General features: G+C 27.6%; 4 protein-coding genes across 6 annotated transcripts; 2 read left to right on the forward strand and 2 right to left on the reverse strand.

Moving 5' to 3' along the window:
* Nucleotides 1-108: 108 nt before the first annotated feature.
* Nucleotides 109-2626, forward strand: LOC127287672 (vesicle transport through interaction with t-SNAREs homolog 1A). Its single transcript, XM_051314731.1, has 4 exons — nucleotides 109-567; nucleotides 705-763; nucleotides 1047-1394; nucleotides 1502-2626. Exons 1-4 carry the CDS (start codon nucleotides 474-476, stop codon nucleotides 1652-1654), a joined length of 654 nt encoding a protein of 217 aa, XP_051170688.1. The 5' UTR covers nucleotides 109-473; the 3' UTR covers nucleotides 1655-2626.
* LOC127287658 (long-chain-fatty-acid--CoA ligase 5) lies at nucleotides 2150-15777 on the reverse strand. Of its 3 annotated transcripts, none has more exons than XM_051314714.1 (9): nucleotides 15569-15777; nucleotides 13616-13764; nucleotides 10168-10291; nucleotides 8097-8433; nucleotides 7485-7953; nucleotides 6050-6340; nucleotides 3603-3824; nucleotides 3000-3317; nucleotides 2150-2929 (listed from the first exon to the last, which is right to left on the reverse strand). In XM_051314714.1, coding segments are annotated over exons 1-9 (2049 nt in total). In that variant the 5' UTR covers nucleotides 15570-15777; the 3' UTR covers nucleotides 2150-2791. The 3 variants fall into 3 exon arrangements, with proteins under 3 accessions (XP_051170671.1, XP_051170670.1, XP_051170672.1); XM_051314713.1 differs by having other exon boundaries at nucleotides 15433-15777; XM_051314715.1 differs by lacking the exons at nucleotides 13616-13764; nucleotides 15569-15777 and adding an exon at nucleotides 11084-11392.
* A 1806-nt stretch (nucleotides 15778-17583) lies between these two features.
* LOC127287667 (bone morphogenetic protein 10-like) lies at nucleotides 17584-19703 on the forward strand. The gene has a single exon (XM_051314723.1). The coding sequence runs from the start codon at nucleotides 18559-18561 to the stop codon at nucleotides 19630-19632; it is 1074 nt and encodes a 357-aa protein (XP_051170680.1). The 5' UTR covers nucleotides 17584-18558; the 3' UTR covers nucleotides 19633-19703.
* Nucleotides 19704-20076: 373 nt separating this feature from the next.
* Nucleotides 20077-25905, reverse strand: LOC127287655 (microsomal triacylglycerol transfer protein). Its single transcript, XM_051314708.1, has 5 exons — nucleotides 25727-25905; nucleotides 24946-24969; nucleotides 23394-23587; nucleotides 22072-22722; nucleotides 20077-21943 (listed from the first exon to the last, which is right to left on the reverse strand). The coding sequence occupies exons 1-5, from the start codon at nucleotides 25791-25793 to the stop codon at nucleotides 20201-20203; spliced, it is 2679 nt and encodes an 892-aa protein (XP_051170665.1). The 5' UTR covers nucleotides 25794-25905; the 3' UTR covers nucleotides 20077-20200.
* Nucleotides 25906-25955: the final 50 nt, after the last annotated feature.

Here is a 25955-nt window from a genome sequence, read left to right on the forward strand (position 1 = left end):
AAAATTGTTATTAATTTTAAATAATTGAGAAATTAAGGGAAATATGGAATGTATGTGTGGACTTGGCTTTAGCTTGCCTTTTGAAATTTGTCCAGCCGGTAATTAGGAGCAAAATTCAAGATGGAGGATTGGGTGCAGTTAGTGGACATAACATCTTTGTTCCATAAACATTTCTAAATTGTTTATTTTAAATATCTATGTTTATTCAAATAACATTTATGAAAACGTTTTATGATAAAATCGTTATTTTATTATATAATGTACATGATACGTTTTCATTGTGTCATTTGAGAAAAACAGGTACTTTTTTAAAAAAAGTTTATATTCAATAATGTATTACGTCATATTGAATACAAAATCATTGTGTCAAGTTAATTAAGTGCAATTAAAGTCAGTATTTATAAAAAATAGTGCTAGAAATGTCTAGATTCGTTTGCGTATGAGGTTCAGCTAATAAAAAAAAAAAAATCAAAATGGCGACACTCATTGACAACTACGAGCAACAATACGCGATTTTGACAGCTGACATAACTGCCAAAATTGGTAGAATATCAGTTTTAAATGGCAGTAAGTATTTTTTTTTTATAAACAATAGTGTAAAATAATTTCCTTTACTGAATTCTAGTTTTAAATCTATTTCTTATGATAATTTCCTTCAAAAAATATGTATCAACAGTCAAAAAATTGATAATTGTAATTTTTAGGTGAGAAAAGGCCATTTATTCAAGATGTTGATCGAGAACTTGAAGAAGCACAAGAGCTGGTAAACATTTTTTTTGTAATTTAATTTTTGTACCTAACCTCAAAAATCATTGACTAGTGTCATTTAGAGCAGACGAAAATTTAAAACACATGACTGCCTTATCACCTAAAATTTCAGTCAAATATTACTGTAATTTTAGGTAGAATTTGATAAAATTTTGTAACACTGAAGATAATTAACATTCGTATCGAAAACTATGATTTAGAATAATAGATCATCGAGATATTTTTTTTGTACGAAAGGTAAAGAATTTTTAATTTTGAAAGAATAATGTTTATCGTAGCTTGAGCAAATGGAATTGGAAGTACGTGGTGTCTCAGGCTCAGCAAGAGATCGTCTCCGTGGTAGAGTCGAGAGTCATAGAGCAGAACTCAAAAGATTAACACAAGAATTTGAATTATCAAAGAATCCAAAAAATGAAGTCATCGATTTGGGTATGGAAGAGATATGGGACAATGGAATAACTGAAGAGCAAAGAAAAAGATTACTCGACGCTTCAGAGAGAATAGATCGTACTGGAAGAACTTTACAAAATGGTTATCGAATGGTTCTTGAGACCGAAGAAATTGGTACTCAAGTTTTAAAAGATCTTCACGACCAAAGAGAAACAATTCAAAGAAGCAGAGGAAGGGTAAAATTTATTTTTTTTTGATAAAAATTTTTAGCTTTGAAAAATTCTGTAAAAGAATAATTAATTGTCGAAACATAAATTATATAAAAACAAAAACTTGCTTTCAGTTACGAGATACAGATGCAGAACTTGGACGTGGATCTCGTCTATTGTCTGGAATGATATTCAGGGCTCTTCAACAGAGGCTAATCTTGGCTGGTGTTACACTTGTATTAATATTTGTAGGTTGTTTTGTTATTTATTATAGTTTTAAGAGTTAAATTATTGTGCCTCGACTGATAAATCCAAAAAAAAAAATGGAGTTAACCAAGGATTGAATCCTACCTCCTATTTTGGTGTTCCGCGTTTTAATGTACTCTTGTCTATAAAGTCAAAGTAATTTGCGAAGCAATGCTTCAGCAAAAGTGACTCTTCAATTTATTTATAGAATCACGTCACTACAACTGACAAGACAAACACGTGACACATTATATGTATCATGAACTTGGACATTTGCCATCTACGTCGAGTAAATGGTATTTCTTAAAGTTATTGAATAAGAGGGTTGAAAAACCCTCTAAATTGTCCCCTTTTTTTTAAAGAAATGAGTGGACTGAAAATTTCAAAAGTTAAACTCGTCATTTAATTGACGACTCTAGTCATTTTACATTCCTATTTAGTATTTAAAAAGAAATTTCAACTAATAAATTGTTCCCAATTATCTTAAGTTTCCTGTTAAAAAAATAAACAGTTGGAAAGTAAAAAATTCCCTTAAATCTTGTGGATGTTTTTATTTATTTTTTTTTTTTATTCAACAGTGTCTGTTTTCTTTTCATAAAAAATGTAATCACTTCTCGCGATAAATACATGATCGTTTCACTATTTAATTACGCTAATGCACTTCACTATTTAAAACTACACTTTCAAACGCACTTTTTTAAAATTTTTTTTTGGAGATACATACTTGAGTAAAAAGAGTACTTCTGTGTTTTTTTTTTTTGTACATAACTGACGTGAATGGAAGAAAAAGGAAGGCGAAAAATTAATTGTAAATAAGACGTTGATGGTTATTTGTGAATGTATAATGTAATTTGTAAAAGAAATAAGCAAGCTTATAACAATATCTCGATTTTATTATTATCTATCACGTTATTATCAGAAGCCTTAATGGCATTCTTTTTGTGATCGTCTCACGACGCTATGTACCGATGAGGAAGAAAAAAAAAGATATAATAAAAAGATATATATCAGAAGATGAATATTTTCTTTTCCATGATAAAAAGATGCGAATCGCTTTTTTTTTTAAAAAAAAGGCGACGTGAGAAAATTGGCAAATGTGGCGACATTATTGCTGCATTGGTGCTGTTAAGATTTTATTCAGACAGTATATATATATATATATATTTTGCTCAACCCGGTCAGTCTAGTTGTTGATAAAGATCCTCCAATTGTGGCTTAAAATAAGCTTTCAACTGAGGCCGTTTTGTTTTCAACGTCGGCGTTAAAAGTCCATTTTGCACTGAGAATGGATCTGGATGAAGGTATATGTCTTTGACCTAACAAAAAGGGAATTTATAATTTTTTTAGATATACAATTTTTGTTTTATTGATAAAAAGAAAATTTACCTGCTCGAATGATTTAAGGCCAGCTTCTTTTCCCCACGAGTGCATATCATCGAGAATTAACCTTTTTACTTCAGGATTGGCGCAAAGAACACTAAGTGTGCCTGGTATTTTGTTCTCTAGAGCCCAACATTTAACAACGTCAACATCAGGAACAACAACTGCGACAACACACGACTTGAGCGATTCACCATGAACGAAGACCTGATGAACATATTGGCTTCGAATGTAAATGTTTTCTATTTTTTCTGGAACAATGTATTCACCTTGCGATAATTTAAAGATATGTTTCTTTCTGTCAATTATCTTCAGCGTTCCGTTCTGCAAAAAAAATGTAATCTTTAAAATAAAATAATGAACAAATTCTGATTTCTTTTTTATAACAAATTTTAATCTTTAGTTCTTCCAGTGAAAGGAATTCTTTAAAAACCAAAAAGGTAAGTGAAAATTATTCTTATTTTTTGTGAAAAAAAAATGTTCGGACAAGTAGAAGAAAATGAAAAATTAAATTCTATTGATAGAAAAATAGATGGTAAAATCCACTATTTCATTTCTATCAGTGTAACATTGAATTTAATAATAAATTGCAAAAAGGTAATTAATTACCGGCAACCACATGCCAACGTCACCAGTGTGATGCCAACCCATTTCGTCAATGACTTGTGCCGTTTTCTCCGGATCCTTAAAATATCCCATAAAAACGTTTGTACCCTTAACACAAACTTCCCCTTGATTGTTTATAGCGTAATATTCCATTTCCGGTACGTCAACTAATTTCACACAGCAACAGGCGACCGGTGGTCCAACGTGTTCAGGAACATAATCTCCCTTTTGAAAAAAATTAAAATCAATTACATTTTTAATATAATCTTAACGTAATTAATTCTATTAGCATTTATTTTTTTAAAATAATTTTTGTTTGCATTAAGTCAATAAATTTTTATAGTAAATATAAAAAGAAAGTCAATTTTCCTCGTGAGAGATTTCAATTATCGGATCATTATTTTTATTTGTTAATTATTTCGGAATTCTCCGACGACGTCAGTGACAGTCAAAATTCACGTAATGCGTTTGGCGTCTTAACGATTCGAGAAAGGTGTGACAGTTTATGACCACACGTGCCAAAAAACACGTGGTAATGACGTTTTTATTATCCTAGCCAACGTAAATATCTACGTTTTCTTTAATATCCAGTTGATTTTATTCCCCTTACGATAAAAATAAGAAACCACGTGTATTATTTCATTTATTAGTCAATTATTTAACAAGTAATAAATAAATTCAAAACATTTTTTTTTATTTAAGATTTTTAAACTAAAAAAAACTACACTAAGTGTAATAATTGTTAAAAAATATGAATTAATTTTTATTACGATACTCAATTTAAAAAATTTTAATTTTACATCCAATTAAAATAACAGATAATTTAGAAACAGTAATTTTTTATTCTATGTATAATAAAATTAAGTAATTGAAAAATATGTTTTTCTTAAATAACTAAAAATTTGTCTTACAAAAAGTTAACTCGTGTACTGTACGTATAATTATAAATAAAATTTATTTTTAAACTATGACGAAGTAGTGAAAAATAAAATACAAAAAAATAACATTTGCTTAATATTCTTAAACTTAAAAAATTTTTTCTTAAACTGTTTTTCAATGTACAATATTATTGGATAAAAATTACAATTATTTTTTTCTGTATAAAATTATTATAATCAATGAAATTTGTAGTTTGTTGTTTTTGGATTTGGTTTTTCAAAAGTAAACTTGTAAAATTCAATAATGTTTCATGTATGACTTATTGAAAAGCGATAAATGTAAATAGTATACATATATATCTACACTGAGGATTCTTAAAATAAGGAAGGCTCTCAAGAAATTTATCTACTCTCAAGTTTATTTTCGGTTCGTTTGTTGACCGCAAAATTTTGCAATTGATTCTATGTTCTCAAAGGAACATATTTATTGCTTACGATGTGTAATACATTTGACTTTGATGATAAATTGTGTTTGACTTGTTTCCATCAATCTTAAATACAATTGTTCATTTTTTTTTCAAAATGTATTTTCTTTTAAATTAAAAAATTTACTAATACTTAATAAAATTTATATAAATTTTTTTCTCTTACTTTTATAGATAATTATTTTGAAAAATTAATATTTTTTTATAAATCAGATTAAAAAGTATGTAATAAAAAACAAAGGTAGAAGAGAAAATTATTGTAAATAAATTTATAAGTAATTAAAAAAAAAAAAAAACATTTTCAAGAATAAGTAAAAAAAATGTAACAATATAAAAATCTCGTGGCAAATTAAAAAGGGAAATTGATTTTTTAGTTACTAGAATGCAATCTTTCAACTAGTGGTTTACACGCATGCACCCGTTTTAATGATTTCCCAGAATAGCAAATGATGCCCTATGCCAAATTTACCCGCGAAACCCTGCAACTCGAATTTCTAAACAGGTTTAGAAAATAGAACATTCATTCACATTTTAGATATATGATTATAGTAACCTGATAAATGCTTTTCATTAAATCATTTTAATAATTTTTTTGCCATATAAAATAAAAAATATTTTTTCATAAATATTTGTTTTCATTTTTTTTTATATCTGAAAACACTAATTTCCAAAAGTATTTAAACTAAAAAAAAATAATAAAATCAATAACTGAGTAAATATTTTACAATTATTGAAAATCTTGAAAAAACATATTTATAAATACGTCATCCCAAGGTTTTAAATGATTGTAAAATATTTATTTTACAATATTGCCCACCTATCGATTTTATTTCCCCCTTGTTTATTTATAACTGATTTATTAACGTGTCGAGTTCAAGACAACCATTATTACTCAAATACTCGCGGTCAACTATTTTTGTTTATTATAGAGAACAGAGTAGTAAAATAATAGACACAAGTTTATTCTAATTTCTTTATAACTAGCAAAAAAAAATATTTTTAGAATAAAAAATAAGTTTTTAAAAATAATTATTTTTGAAAAAAATAGAATTCTATTTTTATTTTATTTTTTTTTTGTAATATTTACCTGAATTGTGAGAGTAACAGGAGCGCAGCATTCGGTTTGACCGTAGCCTTCAACTATAAGGCAACCGAGAGCGCATCTTGCGAAAGTTAGAACATTTCCTGCTAATGGTGCTGAGCCAACAACCATGAGTCGTAATCTACCTCCCATTCCTTCTTGAATTTTTTTGAAAATCAACTTATCCCATAAGCTATTGTTTCTTATTATACACTTTTTGATTTCACCCTCTTTTGCCCTCAGGCCCATATTGAAAAGCATTCTCTTTAAACAGGAACTTTGAAGTTCTGCTTGTACCTGAGAAAAGAGAATTAGAATTTTTTCTTTTGTTTTAAGAAAATATTTAATGAAATCTACTGATATTGGAGATAGAAAAAAAAGTTGTTTTAGAAATTAACTAACATTGGTATCAGTAGTAAAATATATTTTTAGTCAGACAGAATTTTAATTCACAATTTTTTTTTGTATCAGTAGTAAAGGTCTGTTTTAGTCAGACATCCATTAATTATTTAAATTTGGTATCAGTAGTTAAGGTCTGTTTTAGTCAGACAAGATCCGTTAATTATTTCAATTTGGTAGCAGTAGTAAAAGTCAGTTTTAGTCAGGCTAATTTCTAATTACATATACAATTTTTTTTATCAGTAGTAACAGATAATTTTAGTCAGACAGAACTTTTAATTTTATTATTTTGTTAATTAGTTTTTAAATTTCTGTATAGCTATAATGGAAAAAAATTTTTAAAAAAACATTTTTGTAAAAGTTTTTTTAAAATTGCATTAAAAAAAAAATGATTAATTTATATAACAGTAGCTTTTTGTTCATGGTTGAAAGATTACAATTCCCATTCAATGTGTGCTTTCAATTTCAAGGCTACCCGGAAAGCAAAACTTCTCTGCCAATTCAACCCACCTGTTTTAAAGTTCTTGCCATGCAACTTCCTGAGAATATGTAAGAATTTGCATCTGTCACTGGCACATCGTTTAGTTATTGCGCAGTATTGACAAGATTTCAACATTTCAAATTATTGTAAATTACATACTCATGGAGACTATTTCTTTTCAAATAATTAAAAAAAAAAATTTTTCATATCTCACGATTAATATTAAATATTAAAAAAATATTTTTCTTAAAGAATTTGATTTAGAATGAAGAAAGGCAGGTCAGGGAACTTGATGTTGTGACGTCAAAAAAAAAAAACACTTTTAAGTGTCGAATCTATTTACGATCGTGACGTCTTAATTCACAAAAAGCTCCAAGAGTTTATTTTTGAAAAAAAAATCTATCGCTAAATAAATCACGTGAAAAACGTTATAAAATATTCGAAAATTCTTTCGAGGACATATCAATAATTTAATTAAGAATTTAAAAAAATTATAATAAAAATTATTGTTATAATTTATTATTAATAATAATAATAATAATTTGATTTATAATTTCTAACCTTGTCGTAAAGACGATTTAATAATCTCGGTACTGCTGGCATAACTGATGGCCGTAATGCTTTCATATCGTCGGAAAGTCTTTTGATATCACCACTATAAAATCCAACAGCACCACCAACCATGTACATACCATTTTCGCAACATCTCTCCAACATATGTGCAAGTGGTAAAAAACTGATCATTGTATCCGTTGCATTTGGTTTATGATCACCTAATTGTAGAATTACAGCACAAACACCAGCCATAACATTTTGATGTGTTAACATTACACCCTTTGGATTACCCGTTGTTCCCGATGTATAACAAATTGTACAAAGATCCAATGGTTTTGGTGGTAATTCAGGATAATTTTTTTGTGAGCCAATTCTTTCGACATCGTCAAACCTCATAACTTCAACGCCACGATTTTTTGCCCTCTGATTTGTCGCAGGCCTCGTTTCTTTTATAACTATTAATTTCCTTAAACATCTGCAAATTTTTGAAACAAAAAGTATTTTCCAAAAATTCTTCATATAGCAGAACGGTTGCATATTGCAACCGTTTTCAATTATATTTGAATCAAATAAATTTTTTTGCTCTATGTTAATATATTGGAGAATGAAAAATTTTACCTTGGAGCTTTATCGAGAAGGAGATTACATTTTTTGTCATCTTCACAAACAACCAAACTAATGTCAGCTTGATTGATAATATATGCGCATGCATCGGGTCCTAATGTATCGTACAGTGGAACAACGACAATTGAATATGAATAACATGCTTGCTCAGTGAGAATCCATTCGGGACAATTTTGACTATAAAGACCAACTAGTGTTTGTGGTCCAGGTGATAATCCACAACAAATGAGACCGGAGCCAAAATTCTTCGCCCTGAGAAGTGTTTCGTTGTAATGAATCCATTGATAGGGCTTGCTAGGGTTCTCTCGCCAACCAAGACATGGTCCATTGTCTATTTAATTTTCATTAGATAGTATAAATTGTAATTTTATTTTATTTTAGAATAATAGTAGAAAAAGAATGTTTTTCATTCAGACAAAGCTGTAAATTTGGTACCAGTAGTAAAAGTCGGTTTCAGTCAAACAAAAATGCACTAATTATTTTAATTTCGTAGCAGTAGTAATAGTCGGGTTTAGTCAGACAATATCCACTAATTATTTGAATTTGAAAACAGTAGTAAAAGTCAATTTTAAGCAGAAAACGTAATAAATTTGTGATTTTGGTTCCTGTAGTAAAGGTCATTTTAAGTCAGACAGCATTATTATTTATAATTTTTGGTTTGGCTTTTGTTATCAGTAGTAAAAGAAAATCTTAGTTTATTGAAATAGAAGTAAATTTTTGTTTCATTAATACAAGTTAATTTTAGTCAGACAAAATTTTAATAAACTGCAATTTTTATGTAATTTTTGTTACAAGTAGTAAAAATCAGTTTCAGTCAGACAATATTTTAAAATTAAATTTAAAATCAGAAGTTATTCTTTAGTTTAAATTTGTGTAATTTTCATATCAGTAGTTTAAGGAGATTTTAGTCAGACAATGTTTAGTAATTATTTAAATATGCTTCCAGTGGTAATATTCGCTTTTAGTCAGACAACGTTATAAAACTTTTTTAATTTAAATATCAGTAGAAAAAGTAAATTTAAGTCAGTCAGCGTAAATAAAAAAATTTTCATAAATTATTATCAGTAGTAATAGTCGCTTTTTGTCAGACAATATTTTTAATTTATGTGATTTTATTAGCAGTAGTAAAGGTCAGTTTAAGTCAGACGACATTATCATTTCAATAGCAATATTTTAGTGATCTCTCGTTAAAAATTCATTAAAAATTTGTTTATACCAGTAGTAAAATTTCGTTTTAGTCAGGCTATAAATTCCTGTGATTTTTGTATCAGTAGTAAATGAGAAAGGAAATAATTCTTTTCTTGTTAAAATCGAAATTTAAAGATAAATAATTTATTTAGCGACATGAATGGCAGGGTTTTTTTTTTTGGGAAAAAAAATTTTCATTCTCTGAAAGTCAATATATCAATTCTTCTTGAGGCAATGTCTAAAAGCTTTTAGTGCCAAGTCAAGAACCAGACACACCATTAAATTGTCCGCGTCTAATCTCTGGTTACATTTCAAGTTTAATATTTTTAGGTGCGTGAGAATGAGAAACAAAGTCAAGTTGATTTTAAAATTAGTTTTTGTGGAATTATCTCCTAAAATCAATATCATGTTGTTTATTAAATTTTTATTTGTCTATAAGTTATTTTTTAAAATAATTTATATAAATAATTCTAATTTTCTGCAATTAATTAACGTAAAGAATTTAAGAGAAATTTAAAAAAAATTAATTTTCCTCTGCCTAAAAAAGGACTAAGTATTTAAACCCTTTCGAAAATTGAATGTTTTTATTATATGTGATGCAACTCGAATGAACTATTTTTGTATGTTCGTAGGAGTAAAGTGTGTTATGAAAAAAAAAAATTCTCAAAGGCCAAACATTTAAATTTATAAAGTTCAAAGACTTTTTCATCATTCTTAAAACATATATTTATTTTAAAAAAAGGGCAAATTCTCTTAAAAAACATAAAATTTGCGAAATTAAAATGTTTTTATGATAAAAGGAATATAATTTCTTTTCTATATTTATTTTTATAATTTATTTTAATAGAAGTTAAAAATTAAAAATTTTTCTACTCACTTGACTCTTTGGCTCCTTTTCGAAAAGCGTCGTATAGAGTTTTTGTGTCTTCATGAATGTAACTGACGAATTTACCTTGCTTGCTATCCTTGTAGAATTTTGAAACCCTAATCAGCTCAGCACCCTGAAAATCGTTGCTCATTTCAAAAACTAATTTTTATTAAAATAAAAAACACTTTTTTTTTGTTTAAATTTTTATCACACATTTTTAAATTCACTCACAAGTTTTATTTCCCCCCCCCCCCAAACAAAATTTGTTTTCAAACCATATTTCACATTAAAAATTAATTTAAACACAAAAACAAATAATTTTTCTACAAAATTAAATAATAAATTTTTTTTCCCCTCTAAATGAATTTAATTTTGAATTTCGAATGTTAAAAAAATAATTAAATTTAAAAATTCCATTTTCTAATGAAAATAAATACAATTGAAGAAGCCCTTAAGATCAATCAATATAAATACGGTCAGTGGTCTTTTTTTTTTGCAAAAATAAAAGAATAGATTGAAAAAATGGTAAAAAAAATTTACGAGGTTCAATTTACAAATAGAGTTTATAAATACAAAATTTGTACATAATCAGGTATTTATAAAAATTTAATTTTCCAGAAATATTTTTAAAAAATGTTTTTAAACGAATTTCCGTGTTTTTTTTTAAATATAAAGTGGAAATTTAATTGGACCCCTGATTAATAATGTTTGTAATTTATTTTCTGTCACGGTTCCAATTTAGCATTTTCCACTTGGTTGAACGAAAAAAATGTTTTTCCTCAATTATTTATAAATTATTAAAAAGATGATGCAAATTTTTTTTTTATTTGCACTATTATTACACTAAACTTCCACTTGCTTGCACTATTAAAACAAAAAAAATTTCATTTTTGAAAAAAATTATTATTATAAATTAATTAAACACCTTAAATGTTTCTGATTGTTCGTTCATGTCAAGGGGAAGGCGTATTGGTTCGTGAAAAAAGCAACCCGGCATCGTGGATGCTTTTTTTTTTTTTTTAAAAAAAACGCACCAAAACGAATTTTTTTTTCACGCACTATTTTTTGTTTTTCCTATTTAATGAAAGCAATGAAAAATTTGGAACTTTCGTTTGTTGTTTCGCACCTTGGGACCAACACTGGTCCACTGGTGGCCTCGCACACCCGCTAATACATGAATTTCTTCGAGAGCTTTGGCTTTGGCTGAGAAATGTTGTCACGAGGTTCAAACTGAGAGACGAAGATAGGAAATGAAAAAGATAGAGAATATAGTGCCAGGAGAGAATGAATAGACACGCGCAAAGCTCATCCTCGAGACGATTCTCAAATTTAAATATAGTTTTTCCCCTGAAGAGAAAGAGATGAGTGTGTGTACAACGCGTCGTCCTCGGGCAAAACACTCGTTGGTAAATGGCCAGATATCTAGTATATAAACATTCGATCGACCGCATCGATCGATGAATCTTTGTTATCTTCTTTAGCCAAGGAATTTTTTTTTTCATTAATTAATTTTTGATAGAAACTGACTTTTTGACTTTTTTTCAATACTAAAAATCATTTTTACAATTTATTCAATTTTTATATATATAAAAAAAATTTATTCTATTCAAATAATCAGTTACTTGACTATTAACAAATAAATATTTATTTGTATGAAACAATTTTTATTTTAAACAAATATACCATTTAATTGGTTCAAATATAATAATTATTTGATACTAGAAAAAAAATATTTGATACAATTAAATATATTTATTTCATATAGAGACAATTTGCACCGTGTGGTCGTGTGGATTTAATCTTCCGAGAGGTTAAAGGCAGTGGATATATTCTGCGTCTGCGCAGAATGTTTGTTTCTGCGCAGACGCAGAATGTATCGACTGCCCTTAACCTCTCGGAAGATTAAATTTATCCACACGCGGTGAAAACGGTCTCATATAATATAGTCAAGGAACCGATTTGAAACAAATAATTTTTTCTCAGTGTATAAAAATTTTAAAAAAACAGTTCCAAAAAATTTTTTTAAATTTATCATAATTGTTATAATATTGCTATAATTTGTTCTAAATAATTATTTTTGTACCATCAACGAGAGTTTACCAAAAACGTCAAAAAAAAATGAAAAAACAAATCATGCTTGAGCAGAAAAAAAAATTAAGCATATTGACATTCACTTTTTAAAAAAAAATGTAAGTGCAATAAAAAAAGAGTTTTGACAAACAATCTATTATCGTAAAAAGTATATATTGTAAAAGAGCCTCTCGTGCTAAAATTAAACTTGTCAAAATAAAAAGCACCGCGATGTTGACTGGAAATAACACACGTGTTTAACTATAAAATCACAGATGTATTATATTTTAGTAAAAATAAAAACAAGAAAAATTTTCAAAAATCTCTTTTACAAACATTACTTTTTAAATACGAAAAAATACCATATAAAAATAAAAAAAAAATCTCCTCTTAAGTGGATGATTTTTTTTTGTTTTGATAAAATATTAAAATAAATTTTTGGGGCGAATGAATTTTCCATAAAATGGAAATTTTTAAATGTAAAAATTTCCAATTTACTTCGTTTGTCCGAATTTTTATTTGTTAAAATTCTTTTTAAAAAAAGACAAATTTCCATTTGTCCGAAATTCCAAATGACCGAATAGACAAAATCGACTCGAATTAAAAAAAAAAAAAATTAACCAATCACAATTTTTTCGATAATTTCTGATTGGTTAATTTTTGAAAATTCGCGCCAAAATCGATTGTCGATCGTTAGCAAAATTTCGGACAAATGGAAATTTAGCATTTTAAAGAATTCCGACGGAAAATTCAAATCACTTGAAATTCGATACATAAAAATTTTGTATTAAATTCCTTTTGAAAACACAGAAAATTATAAGGAATTAAAATAAGCTGCAACGCTTATTTTAATGCTTTTTTAATTTTGTGTGAAAGAAATTCTGTTAAAAATTCCAATTCTTAAAATGAAAAATTTGTATAAAAAATAATTTAATTTATTAAACTTCGAACAATATATTTATTTTTTTTTTGAGAAATTCATGCGCCCTAAAATTCTTTACCAAGCAAATGTGCAGGATATAAAATATAGAAATGCAGTTGGGTTTAAAATAATAAAAGAACCATTTTTATAAAATATTTTCTTTATTTTGTTTAATTATTATAAATTTCCAAAAAAAACAACACTAGGTTTACAAAATGAAATACGGGTTAAACATAAAATGTTGACTTTTTCCTAAGTAATAATAATAATAATAATAATAAAAATAATAATAATAATAATAATAAAAAAAATACAAACTACATAGGTACTTTGGAATGTGTTTTAAAGGAGATTTAAAAAAATAGTTTGAAAAAATTAATAAATCTTTTTAACTACTGTCAATCTGAAGCTGCTACTTGTGTTTTGAAAATGCTCTCAGAATATTTATGAGATGGCTTTGCTCACCGGAAGAAGTCTCGATTGTGAGTCAAGAGGCATCAGCGGTGTTTCCGGAATCGGTCTCGAGACGTAATACGCTGCAACTCCCGTGAGAACAAGAGCACCTGCTGCGCCTCCCAGATAAGGCAAATAGTCTTCAACGTAAGACTGTAACACTGAATTTTCATATTTATTATAAATTTTTTAAATTTTCTAAATGTAAAAATTCATTATTAAAAAAAATGATATTATGTTTTTATTTAATAATTTATGTTTATTAATTTATTATTAATTATTGTTATTATTATTATTATTTATATATTAGTAACGATAATTTTTTATTTAAATTATATTTTTTTTTAAATGATTAGACAAGCGAGACATCTAGAAAATTGCTTTAGAATCATTATATCCAGTTTGATGGCTGTTGAAGTTCTCAGTGTAATAACTTTCGATCGGTAAAGCAGATTGCGACCGATAATTCCACCCTTCCGGAAGGGATGGAAAATTGCAAAGAAAACACAACTTGTACCCTGGTTTCAGTTTATTGGCTATTTCATGGAAAAGAGAAACCTTTTTTTATTTTTATTATTTTTAACTAGAAACAAAAGGGGTAATTTAAAAAGGAAGTTATTTCTAAAAAACAATACTATCCAAATATATTATTTAATAACAATTTTATAATAATTTTCTAAAAAATTTATAATAAATAATTTTTATAATAATATTGTAATAATATTTTTTTAATAATATAATTTTAAAATTAAAATCATTTAAAAATATTTTTTTACAATTCAATTTCTAGAGTTTTTTTTTGAAATTTTTTTTTTTTTTATTATATAAATAATTTCGCATTAAAGAAAAGAACTATTTTTTTTACTATTGGAATTAATTTTAGAAAATTGTAATATAGATTTTTCTCGCCTTCATTATTGATGATATATAACATTTTGTTAAATCGGATAATACTTTTAAATATTTAATTAAAAAACGTATAAGGTCAGCGAGTATCTATTTATAAAATTTTGCCATTATATATATATATATATACATAAATAAAAAATTCATTTTGAATCTCTTTTTTTTCTTAACTTATTAATGAAATCGTGATTGAACAAAAACAGAATTAATTTTTTTTTTTCATACCACTGAAATAAATAAAAGATTTGTTATTGACCCCAAAAGTTACATAAGTTCACTGATTCCATGAAATCGGTTTTTTTTTTGTGTCTATGAAAAAAAAAGCAGAGTATCATTATTTCTAGTATGAAAAAATAAAATAAAGTCATTCCCCTTTTAATCCAATTAAAAATAGGGAGTAATGCTAAACTAACGATATATATATATATATATATATATATATATATATATATATATATATATATATATATATGTACAAGAAATTGCATGACCTACATTGAAAAATGCTTTACAACCAACTCATAATGTTTTTATTTTCATGGAATTCACCCCCTACCCCACCCCTCAATAATTATTACTTACCGCGGAATGTAATTAACCCTCAATAATTATGTCTTGATATAAAATCCATAAACCTCACATTTCTCAATAACCTTCTTCAATTAAAAAGAAAATAAATCCCCTTTCAATTAAAAAAAATAAATTTTTACATTAAATTATTATTATTTGAAAATTTCATTTTTTTTAAAGTGAAATTTTTTTTTTTCTGTTATCAACGTTTGTTGGATCAATAGCCGAAAGATTTAACAGTGAAATTTGAGAGATTTTTGACTTACATTGTATTTGAATAAATTTAAAAATGAAAGCGAGTCAAATAATAATTCAATTGTAATTTAATGTGATTTTGAAAAAATATTACTTACTTGTATAAAGATTGATAAAGCAGAAAAAAATTCTTGTTTCGGGGAAACACCACGAGATTGATATTTGGTATATGTATGTATATATACATATATATATATATATGTATGGAAGTTAAAAAATACAAGAATAACTTACTATAACTTGGGGAAGGATTGAAAAAGAAATAAAAAAAAATATATAAATAAATAAATGAAGGAAGTTTTCGACAAGAAGGTCGAAGGTTCCAAAGGCAAGGATAACACCCGAAGGTGATTTTAGGCACGAGAAGACGTCGGTCAGGGCCACGGCATGACACTCGTCGTGGACTTGTCCGCTCGCTGCAGATGTTTCCTATTCACTACTACTTGTATTCCTGCGGAGCCCTGACGTCACCTTGCGGAGAATCGATGCTGAGCGCCGCCACGGTTTAGTCTTGTCAATTTCAACCCTTAAAATGCTACTACCCTGCCGACGGTTATATTGCAATTCTACACGCAACTCTCTTTTTTTTTTTTTAATTGCATATATTTGAAAACTAAATTTTGCAGAATTTTTCATTTTTCATTTTCTGCCTTTCACCTATCATCACTAAATTATTAGAAAATATATTTAAATTATCTTGAAACATCTGAATTGTCCGAAAATATATCTAAATTATCTGAAAATATCAGAATTATCCGAAAATATTTATAAATTATCTGAGAATATCAGAATTATCCGAAAGTATCCTGAATTATCTGAATTGTCCGAAAATATATCTAAATTATCTCAAAATATCTGAATTATCCGAAAATATGAAGAAATTATCAGAGAATATCCGAATTATCCGAAAGTATCCTGAATTATCTGAATTGTCCGAAAATATATCTAAATTATCTGAAATATCCGAAAATATGTAGAAATTATCTGACAATATCAGAATTATCTGAAAGTATCCTGAATTATCTGAATTGTCCGAAAATATATCTAAATTATCTGAATTGTCCGAAAATATGTGTAAATTATCTGAGAATATCAGAATTATCCAAAAGTATCCTGAATTATCTAAATTGTCCGAAAATATGTAGAAATTATCTGGTAACATCAGAATTATCCGAAAATATGTATAAATTATCTGAGAATATCAGAATTATCCGAAAGTATCCTGAATTGTCTGAATAGTCCGAAAATATATCTAACTTATCTGGAAATATCTGAATTATCCGAAAATATGTAGAAATTATCTGGTAACATCAGAATTATCAGAAAGTATCCTGAATTATCTAAATTATCTCAAAATATCTGAATTATCCGAAAATATGTATAAATTATCTGAGAATATCAGAATTATCCGAAAGTATCCTGAATTATCCGAATTGTCCGAAAATATATCTAAATTATCTGAATTGTCCGAAAATCTATTTAAAGTATTTTAAAACATCTGAAAATGTCCGAAATTATATCTATAAATTATCTAAAAATATCTGAATTATCCGAAAAAATATATATCTAAATTATCTGAATTGTCCGAAAATCTATTAAATTTTAAAGTATTGTAAAATATCTGAAATGTCCGAAAATATATCTAAATTATTTGAAAATATTTGAATTATCCGAAAATATGTCCAAATTATCTTGTAACATCAGAATTATCCGAAAATATGTCGAAATTATCTGGTAACATCAAAATTATCCGAAAATATTCTGAATTATCCAAAAATATGTCTAAATTAACATGAAATCTCAAAAAAATAATCTTTTTTTTCGAAATTATATAAATATCCTATAAATAAATGAAATATTTATTAAATTCATGATTATTGTTTCATAAAGAAACATTTATTTTATAAGGTTTTTTTTTTTAAGATGGTAACGTTACACCTACTAATCTTGAAATTTACCCTTATGTTTCCAGACGGGGTCGTTTAACCCTCCTGAAGGTGTCATTTGTCACGTATATTCTGTTTTACAACGTTGCATGTTACCGAAGCCTCTTAAGACTTATCTGAAAGAGAAATTATTTTTTCTTTTTATTTACTCTTCTCACGAAATTATTGATTTAGAAAATAATATTGACCATTTTTTTATGAAAAAAAAAAAAATTGACAAATCAAAATAAATAAAATTTTCAGCTACCGAATTAGGAGAATTTTTATTTTTTATAAACATTTAATTTACATGGATTTTTATTTTAAAAAAACTTTAATTCTCAGGAATTTTTAATTTAGCATAATTTGTATTCAATTAAAATTTTATGTGATTCGAATTTTTAAATGATAAAAATTCCAAAATTTTTATTTGTACGAATTTTTAATTGATATATATATATATAATTTTTAAGACACAATTTTTTTTATATTTTACATAGAATGTATTTTAAAGCATACAAGTTCGATATAAATTTAAATATATTCTGAAGAATTTGAAGCCAGCATAGGAGATTCGATTCCCATAATCTGATCGCTCAGTCACTGCTATACCACAAATCAATATGCAGTAAACAGACTATTCCACGTTTATGTCCGTTTAGCTAGCATTCATACGAATTCACCTCATATGTCAGTATTCCATGCTGGAAAACTTTTGTCACCACTTCCGGTAACTGTGTAATTCTCATCAACATCAATAAATCATATAACGACCAAATAATGTACTTCAATTTTTTTTTCCAAAAATTCTACCTTTGAATTAGATGATAACTTCAACAAGGGAAAAAAAGTTTTCCTATACAAGTGAAAAAAATTCCACACAAATTAATTGTAAAGCCAAATTCGAAGTATTCCTAAATTTTTTGATTCGAAACAATTTGTTTTTTTTAATTAAAATTATTTAGGATTAAAATAAAATTTGGCTTGTATCCGAAAATATAAACTCACTGGAATATATAAATTATATTTGCCTCCTGGCAATAATTTCTTATCTCTCATGCGAAAAGTCAGACTCAAATATCAAAAAGGTATATATGTATATATATATAAAGAGAAGGGGTTCTCTCGGTCAAGTGGAATTCTGCCGATAAGAGCTTTTCAGCAACAACTTTAGTTTCGCATTTACGATTGGTGGATATATTTGAAGATCCTAAGGAATCATCCTCATCCATCAGAAAATGGCAAAAATGCCTTCAGTTACAAATTGTCTTTCGTATATTCAATTCAAACAAAAAAACTATGTCACTTATTAATGAAATACATTTAACACGAAATTGGTCATTTAAAATTCATTGTTTAACATTAATTATCATTATTTTTAGTTTATTTTGTTTATGGAAAAGTTGTTATTTTTCAATTCCAATATCAAATGTTCTTGCTAAGGCATCAATAAAAGTTGATGTTTCCCTACCAACATCATCAGTTATTATTTCACAAGAATTTTTCAATAGAAGTATAAAAAAAATACCTGATAAAAATCGTCGTAAATTACATAGATCATTGTCAAAATATATGTTGGAACTTTATAATCGTCGTCCTGATGCTGATATTGTACGTGCATTACAGCCACGACATATATCTGGACCATTATTGGAGGGTGAAAGAATTTTAGAATTTTTTATTCCTACCACTAAATCCGGTGAAGCATTAGAGGCTGCTGAATTACTTGGAATTGCTGGTATGATAATTAGAGTGAGATCATTGGACAATGATGTCAATGAAATTCAACGTTGTCGAAGAGATGACACATGGAGGGCATTTGATGTGACAAAATCAGTTTTAATGAGAAATGGAAATATTGTGAGATTATTGGTGAGAGGACAAGTGGAAATAAGATCAGGTGGTGAGGGTCCAATTTTATTATTGAATTATACAAAACCAAAGAAGAGAAAAATAAGATCTGTACTTGATGATGATCAGGATGATCATATTGTTTGGAGTGATGAAGATAACAATAATAGACGACGAAGAAGAAATAGTTGTCGAAGACGTCCATTGTATGTGGATTTTTCATTAATTGCATATGATGAATGGGTTGTTGCACCACCTGGTTATGAGGCATATCAATGTACGGGAAAATGTTTTTTTCCCCTAGCTGATCATCTTAGTCCAACGAAACATGCAATTGTGCAAACATTGGTTCATGGAGCTTTACAGAATAGTGAAAGATTTAATGGAAAACCAGTGAGTAGGGCATGTTGTGTTCCGACAAGATTGGCACCAACAAGTTTACTCTATTTGGACGAAAGTGGAACATTGACGTATCAATATGGATACGAGGATATGGTGGTCGCTGAATGTGGATGCCGTTAGCTTGTAGCAAAAATATTGGTAAAGATAATATTTCTGTAAATTCCTAATAATTAGAATTAGAAAAATTGTGTTTTGATTTTAAGGAAATATTGTATTAATAAATAAAAACACTTTTGCTTCTGGGATCGAAATTACAGTTTTTTTTTTTTTTTATTGGCATTCATTTTGCAATAGAGAGAGTTCGATTTCTTTTAATATATCACAGACTGCTTTGCAAAATTTTTCTAACTTGTTTATTTCAAAAGAAAAGGCAACCTTTGGTTTTAAAATCAGTAGAGATTTTTTTTTTTCTCGAAACAAACATGATCATCAGCTTCAAATTCCTAAGAGTCAGTTTTTAAAGCAGATAACACAAGACGATCCCTGTATATATATATATATATATGAAGAGATTTATAAATAGTCTATAAGTTGCCATTGTCAGTACTCGAGTTACAAAAATACAATCTGAATTTACAAACTCCTGAGTTCAGGATTTACAATATAACATACATATAAAATTTATGTAAAAATTGTCTCTGATAAAATATATTGTTTTTACAAAGGTAACAAGTCATTAATTGATTCACTAACTAAACACATTTGAACACATTTCGTTGTTTTTTCTATTCAAGAGGTAGGATTTTGCTGGTGAGAAAATTCTTGTACGTTTTGTTTTTCTTAATCTATGCCTGCTACCGGGTATTCTTTCGATTTTATAAATATTATGCCTCACTGTTGTTTCCGGTTGGGTTAATCTCATGCACAATGAAACTGGTCCTGAAAAATCAACATCAGTCGCTAGCTCGAGTTTTGGTTCAAGTGTCATGTGAAATTCTGCTCTACTTTGAACAAACATTGATCGAACTTTGGCACCGCCTTGAATTGAAAGTCCCGCGCCCATTTCGACTAAACTTTGTGCATTTCTATTCCAAAGACTCAATTGAATTTGTCCAGCGAGATCAAAACTCATTGCACCGTCAACATTAATTTCGGCAACAAATCCAGATGCCAGGGGAATATATTCAAAGTGTCGATGAAGATTGATTAGCGCTTGAAATGCTGGTGTTCTTTCGGATGCAGTGCCTGACCAGACGTGACCCATTAATTCACCTTGACCGGCGAAAAAGACAAAAGGTCTAATTATGACGCCAAGGACGGATATTTCCATTCCTGCAGTTGCAACTTCATCATCGGATGGCTCTTCTTTTTCATCAACGTCGGATGATACAAATCCACCAAGACCACCGGCATACATACCAAGGGAGAAAATTGTACTTGAATGGGAATCACTTTCCATGATGACATCAACAATTCCTCGTTTTAATAGACCTGAACTGATTTCCTGAACTGTTAATAGTGATCCATTGCTTCCGGTGGATTTAAGAAAGCTTCTTGTGAACGCTGTGCTTAATCCTTTTTGTGCAAGAACATCATAGTTGTAGAATTTGCTCGATTCCCTTTGCATAGCTTGTTTGAGATTTTTTAAAAATTTTTCATCTTTCTCAGCTAATTGTTCGAGACGTTGGCTAAGATATTTACGAACCTCGTAAATTGGATCGCGACTAGTGAGATATTTTACAAGATCCTGAAGCTCATTAATTGTTGGGTCATTTTCAAGAATTAGATTTAAAGCCATTGTTCTTACGGTACTGTCTCTTTTTGGTCCACCAAGTTGATAGAAAATTCTTAAAGCCGCTGATCTAACTTGTTCGGTTATTTTGGGCAATGCACCCAATGCTTGCCAAGCGACTGCACTCGTTAATTTAGTTCCATTTTGAGCAAAATTTAATAATACCGGAATTGTTAATTCACTTTCAAGATTTCGTAATGCTCGCAAAAATTTCAATTGACATTCTTCGCCAGTACAACTTTCTAATCCCAATTCTAAACTAATTCGTACTTTTTCAATAACTGATGATGCACCATGTTGTTTTGCCATAGCGGCAGCAGTTAATGCCAATGTCTCCGAAACTTTGTTATTTTGTATTGTTTCCTCAGATTTTCTTAATACATCTTTAATTATATCGGGATGAGGATTTGGTGATAGTGATAATGACCATAGATATCTTTCCGTTTCGTCGCCAATTTCGTCTTGTTTAAGAATTTTCATTGCTGCTTTATGTGCATCTGGAGTTGATACAGAACCCAAAATATCCAACAATTGTGGTCTTAATTGACGATATTTTGGACTTTTGAGCAATTTCACTAGTTCCTCAGCTGATGCTTCTCTCACTAATGATGTTAGTTTCAAAAATGCTGTCGCTGATTTTATCGTTCCCAGATTTAATGTGTCTAGGGCTTCTCGATTTTCCTGAACGATTTGTTCCACCTGCAAATGGCAAAATTGATTAATTATTCGCTAAATTATTAAATACAGATGAATCAAAGTTTTTACCGACTGTTGACAATGTAGATTTCTACCTTATCAACAATGATATGGACCCATCAAAAACTCACCGTTTGACAACCATTGTCCGGACAATTTGTCATCTCAATTTGTAGATTAATTGGCACATCTCTGAATCCTGGTTCAAGAAGAATAATAGCATTTTTCACACTATCAGTCTCAACAATTTTACCATTAATTTCGTCAATTTGACGAACAATTCTTTCAGACGAGACAAACGATCCAGTCTCGGGTCGACTAATTAATGTCATGGAATGCATTTCTTGTTCTTGTATTATAATTGGAATAAAATTTGCTGACAATTCATAGTTAGATTTTCTTGTGCTTTCAATTTTAACACCAAATGTGGGATTTGAATGGATAATTTTTTGTGGAAAATTATTCTCCTGACAGGAAATTTTTCTTTTTTCCATTGAATTTGGACTCAATGATGTGTAAATAACTTTACAATGACCTGAGGCATCGGTTTCTTCGATTTCACCATCAAATGTTGTATATTGAAAGAGACTCGCTAATCCACGTTTTAAATTTAATGATGAAACACTTTCATTTGGATCTGTGTATAGGCTTTGAATTTTTCCATTTTTCCAAACAACAAGAATTGACTTTGAAGCACTTTCGGCTAATGTTGACGAATGTTGAATAAATCCCTCTGGTTTGGGATTTTTTCGTGATTTTATCCAAAGTTGTGGCGATGTGAGCTGAAAATTATAATTTAAAATTAGTTTAGCCTATTAGAATATTTTATTTTTTTCAAACTTTTTATTAAAATCTACACTTAGAAGGGATCTGATTCTAAAATTAGTATTTAAATTTTATTTCAATTTCGTATGTTCACTTATCGTTTTTTTTTTTTATTAAATAGATGCGAAGATTGAAAACTGATAAGAATATGTTGGACAAATGTTTATGTAGGTAAATTTTTATTAATTTATAAAAGTGCAAAAAATTTTACGAGGATAAATTGAAAACTAAAAATTACTCAAACGGTGAGAATCAGTTTTGAACTGTTGAACCTAATGATTAGATATAGCATTCTGTTTTCAGAGGAAAATATCTAATCTCTTCTTTTTGAATTTCGTTTAAATCGTGGATGAAAATTAAAAATATTTCATTATATTTTCTATCTTCATTTTTTTTGATCATTTGGATTTAATTCAATGTCTGAGGTTTAAATCTGTAAATAGTTCGCTATTAATTTCAATTCAATCTTACAACCAGTTCAATCATTCATTTTCAAAATGTATTTTTTAATTTTTAAATTGTCTTCATCATTAGTTTCAATTTTTATTTATAGATTTAAATTTCTTTTGAAAGATAATTAATTCGTCATCAAAGAAACAAAAAATTTAATTTAAAGAATTGGTACAACCTTAATTTTTAAAATGATGAGGCCTGGATCCTTAGGATCCTGCCAAACTGGAATCACTTCGAGATGATCAGTCACTTGAAAACCAACATCTCCTCCAGGTCTTGGTGGTCCAGCTTCTCTAAAGAGAAGGGTTGTATTTAATTCATACCTGAATCCATGACCAAGATTCCAGCCTCTTGTGGCTCCAGCGACAGCTATAAATAGGAAGCACAAATTCCAACAGGAAATAATCATCATAATTTTCTAATTAAAAAAAAAAAAAAATAAAATAAATTGATGATTGGAAAAAAATAACTTTGAAAAACTACTAAACTAGAAAGAAGAAGAAGAAGATTATTAGACGCGAGTCGCGAGTCGACTGACAACTTCAGACAACTCTATCCGGCTTGCTTCTGCCTCTTTTGTGTGTTTGTATTCCCCAAAGTGATTCAACTATATATACAGATATGAGACCATGATGGAATGTTTTCAATGTGTGGGTGTACAGAGATAGGGGAAAAATTCATTTGTGTGAATGGACGTATTCGGGCACCGTTAATCCATGAACAGAGCTAGCCCATGTTACACGATACAAAAACACTATACGTATGACATAGACCTTGAATATATATATATATATATATATATATATATATATATATATATATTATTGTATTCACTTTTCAAAAATCAGTGGTCATTGACATAAATACCATTCATTTTATAAATCACAGTGATTTATTTTTAATTCTTTTAAATATTTTTTTTTTATTAAAAATATTAAATAAATACTAAAATAATAATTAATAACTTTTGATTCTAATAATTTAATGGAATTTTAATTGAATTCATATTGTTTCTTCAATTTGAAAATTTTAAAAAAACACTGTTTTATATATATATAGAAACTTTTAAAAACATTTTCTGTAAAGTTTAATAACAAAAGGAAAAAATTTCTTTTTCTATACGAGACGAAAAAAAAAAATGTTATCTCAACTTCTTATGGGACAGACTTGAATATAAAGAATAAAATTCAACGAAGCAAAAATTTTTGCTCGCAGAAATAACAGGAAACATATAACGCATTAACTGAAACACGTGCTTTATTTATAATATACTTTTTGTATTGTTTATCAAAGTTATGTAAATTTATATCTCTGAAATGGAAATTATTTTTATTTAATTAAAATACATTATATTAACTTTAAATAAGCTCTTAAATAAATAAATAAATAAATTATATGGAGAAAAAAAAAGAAAAATTAAGATGCAAATATTTTGGAGATTTTACCCATCGGGTAACTGGGAGAAAATATTATATCTATATATATTTGTGAGATAGAAAAGATTCTTTTTGGGGTCCATAAGAATGTTTAGAATCCATAAGATTTGAATCTCATAATCTTTGTACATATATCTCTTTCTTTCGACGAAAATGATAAGATTTCAAAACAAAGAAAGATTATTACAAAAAAAAATTTTAATACAAAAAAAGAAATTAAAATTAAATTTTCAAATTTATTTAATTTTTTCAAAAATTTTGGAAAATTTTGAAAATTCTTTAAATTATTACCTGGAGCCATCTGACAGTATGAACCTGTAAAAATTTATTAAAAATTAAAAATTACTAAACTCAACAAAAACAATTATAATAAATAAATACAGGGTTTAATATAATAAAAAAAAAGTAAATAAGTTATAATAATTCAATATTTTTTTTCTAATTTTCCACAAAAGCGACTGTTATATTTGAATTTTCATTTATATTTTTAGATTTTCTTGAAACTCATTTCATTTTGCATTTATTTCCATAAGGAAATGTTTCATTTTTATTTCGCGATAAACGTTTTTAAGTAACTAAAATTATTAACTTTCAAAAAAAAAAATTTTTTTTTTTACATTTTTTACTTTCAATTATTATTTTAATTAAATTTTATAATTTTAACATATTTTTTTTTTCGAAAAAAAAAATTCTAATTTCAATTGAAAAAAAATTTTTTGTTTCAAATTCTCGAAATATTAAAAAATAATTTCCTTATCGAAAATTTTCTTAAATATTTGAAAATTTTTATGTAAAGAATTTGCAAAAAGAAATGTTTTTTTTTAAAAAAAGTTATAAGAAAACACAAATAGACAATTTGTATTTGAAAGAAAGAAAATTTTATTTGATGAAAAAAACTTTTTGCACTAAAAAATTTATTTTCATATTGTTTTGAAAAATTGCAATTTGATTATGAATGAAGAAAGATGATAAATCTTTTTTTTATAAAAATTTTTATTATTTTGTTTATTATTTATAAAAATAGAAAAAAAAACAGTGGATGAACATTTCCGGTATTGCCGCGGAAACTCACCGAAGAGTATCAGAAGAATGAGGACGTAAATTGTGAATTTGAATAATTTTCTGGCCAAATAGGCCATCTTCCTCGATGACGTCCCTTCGTCACGAGCAACGACCTCCTCTCGCGCTTCCGATCCTGAACTGTCAAGTTTCTATTACGATTATCGTTCTGTCTCGTGTTCTCCAACTCCTTCCCACTTCTGCGAGTAAATATACGAATAATTAGAGACAAGGCAAGCAAG

This window comes from Leptopilina boulardi, unplaced genomic scaffold (genome assembly GCF_019393585.1).
Source record: "Leptopilina boulardi isolate dan_hultmark-lab unplaced genomic scaffold, ZJU_Lbou_2.1 LbouV2_372, whole genome shotgun sequence".
In the NCBI taxonomy this organism is placed as follows: domain Eukaryota; kingdom Metazoa; phylum Arthropoda; class Insecta; order Hymenoptera; family Figitidae; genus Leptopilina; species Leptopilina boulardi.

Excerpts from the sequence above, each read along its gene's own strand:
- LOC127287658 (XM_051314714.1), bottom strand. Across the intron at positions 7,954-8,096 it reads CTTCTCGATAAAGCTCCAAG|ATGTTTAAGGAAATTAATAG; the intron begins GTAAAATTTTTC and ends AAAAATTTGCAG. Across the intron at positions 3,825-6,049 it reads CTGTTACTCTCACAATTCAG|GGAGATTATGTTCCTGAACA; the intron begins GTAAATATTACA and ends TTTTTTCAAAAG.
- LOC127287655 (XM_051314708.1), bottom strand. The coding sequence starts at position 25,793 with ATGGCCTATTTGGCCAGAAAATTATTCAAATTCACAATTTACGTCCTC. Across the intron at positions 23,588-24,945 it reads ATACTGTCAGATGGCTCCAG|CTGTCGCTGGAGCCACAAGA; the intron begins GTAATAATTTAA and ends TCCTATTTATAG. Across the intron at positions 21,944-22,071 it reads CGGACAATGGTTGTCAAACG|GTGGAACAAATCGTTCAGGA; the intron begins GTGAGTTTTTGA and ends TGCCATTTGCAG.
- LOC127287667 (XM_051314723.1), top strand. The coding sequence starts at position 18,559 with ATGTCACTTATTAATGAAATACATTTAACACGAAATTGGTCATTTAAA.
- LOC127287672 (XM_051314731.1), top strand. The coding sequence starts at position 474 with ATGGCGACACTCATTGACAACTACGAGCAACAATACGCGATTTTGACA. Across the intron at positions 568-704 it reads AATATCAGTTTTAAATGGCA|GTGAGAAAAGGCCATTTATT; the intron begins GTAAGTATTTTT and ends TGTAATTTTTAG. Across the intron at positions 1,395-1,501 it reads TTCAAAGAAGCAGAGGAAGG|TTACGAGATACAGATGCAGA; the intron begins GTAAAATTTATT and ends ACTTGCTTTCAG.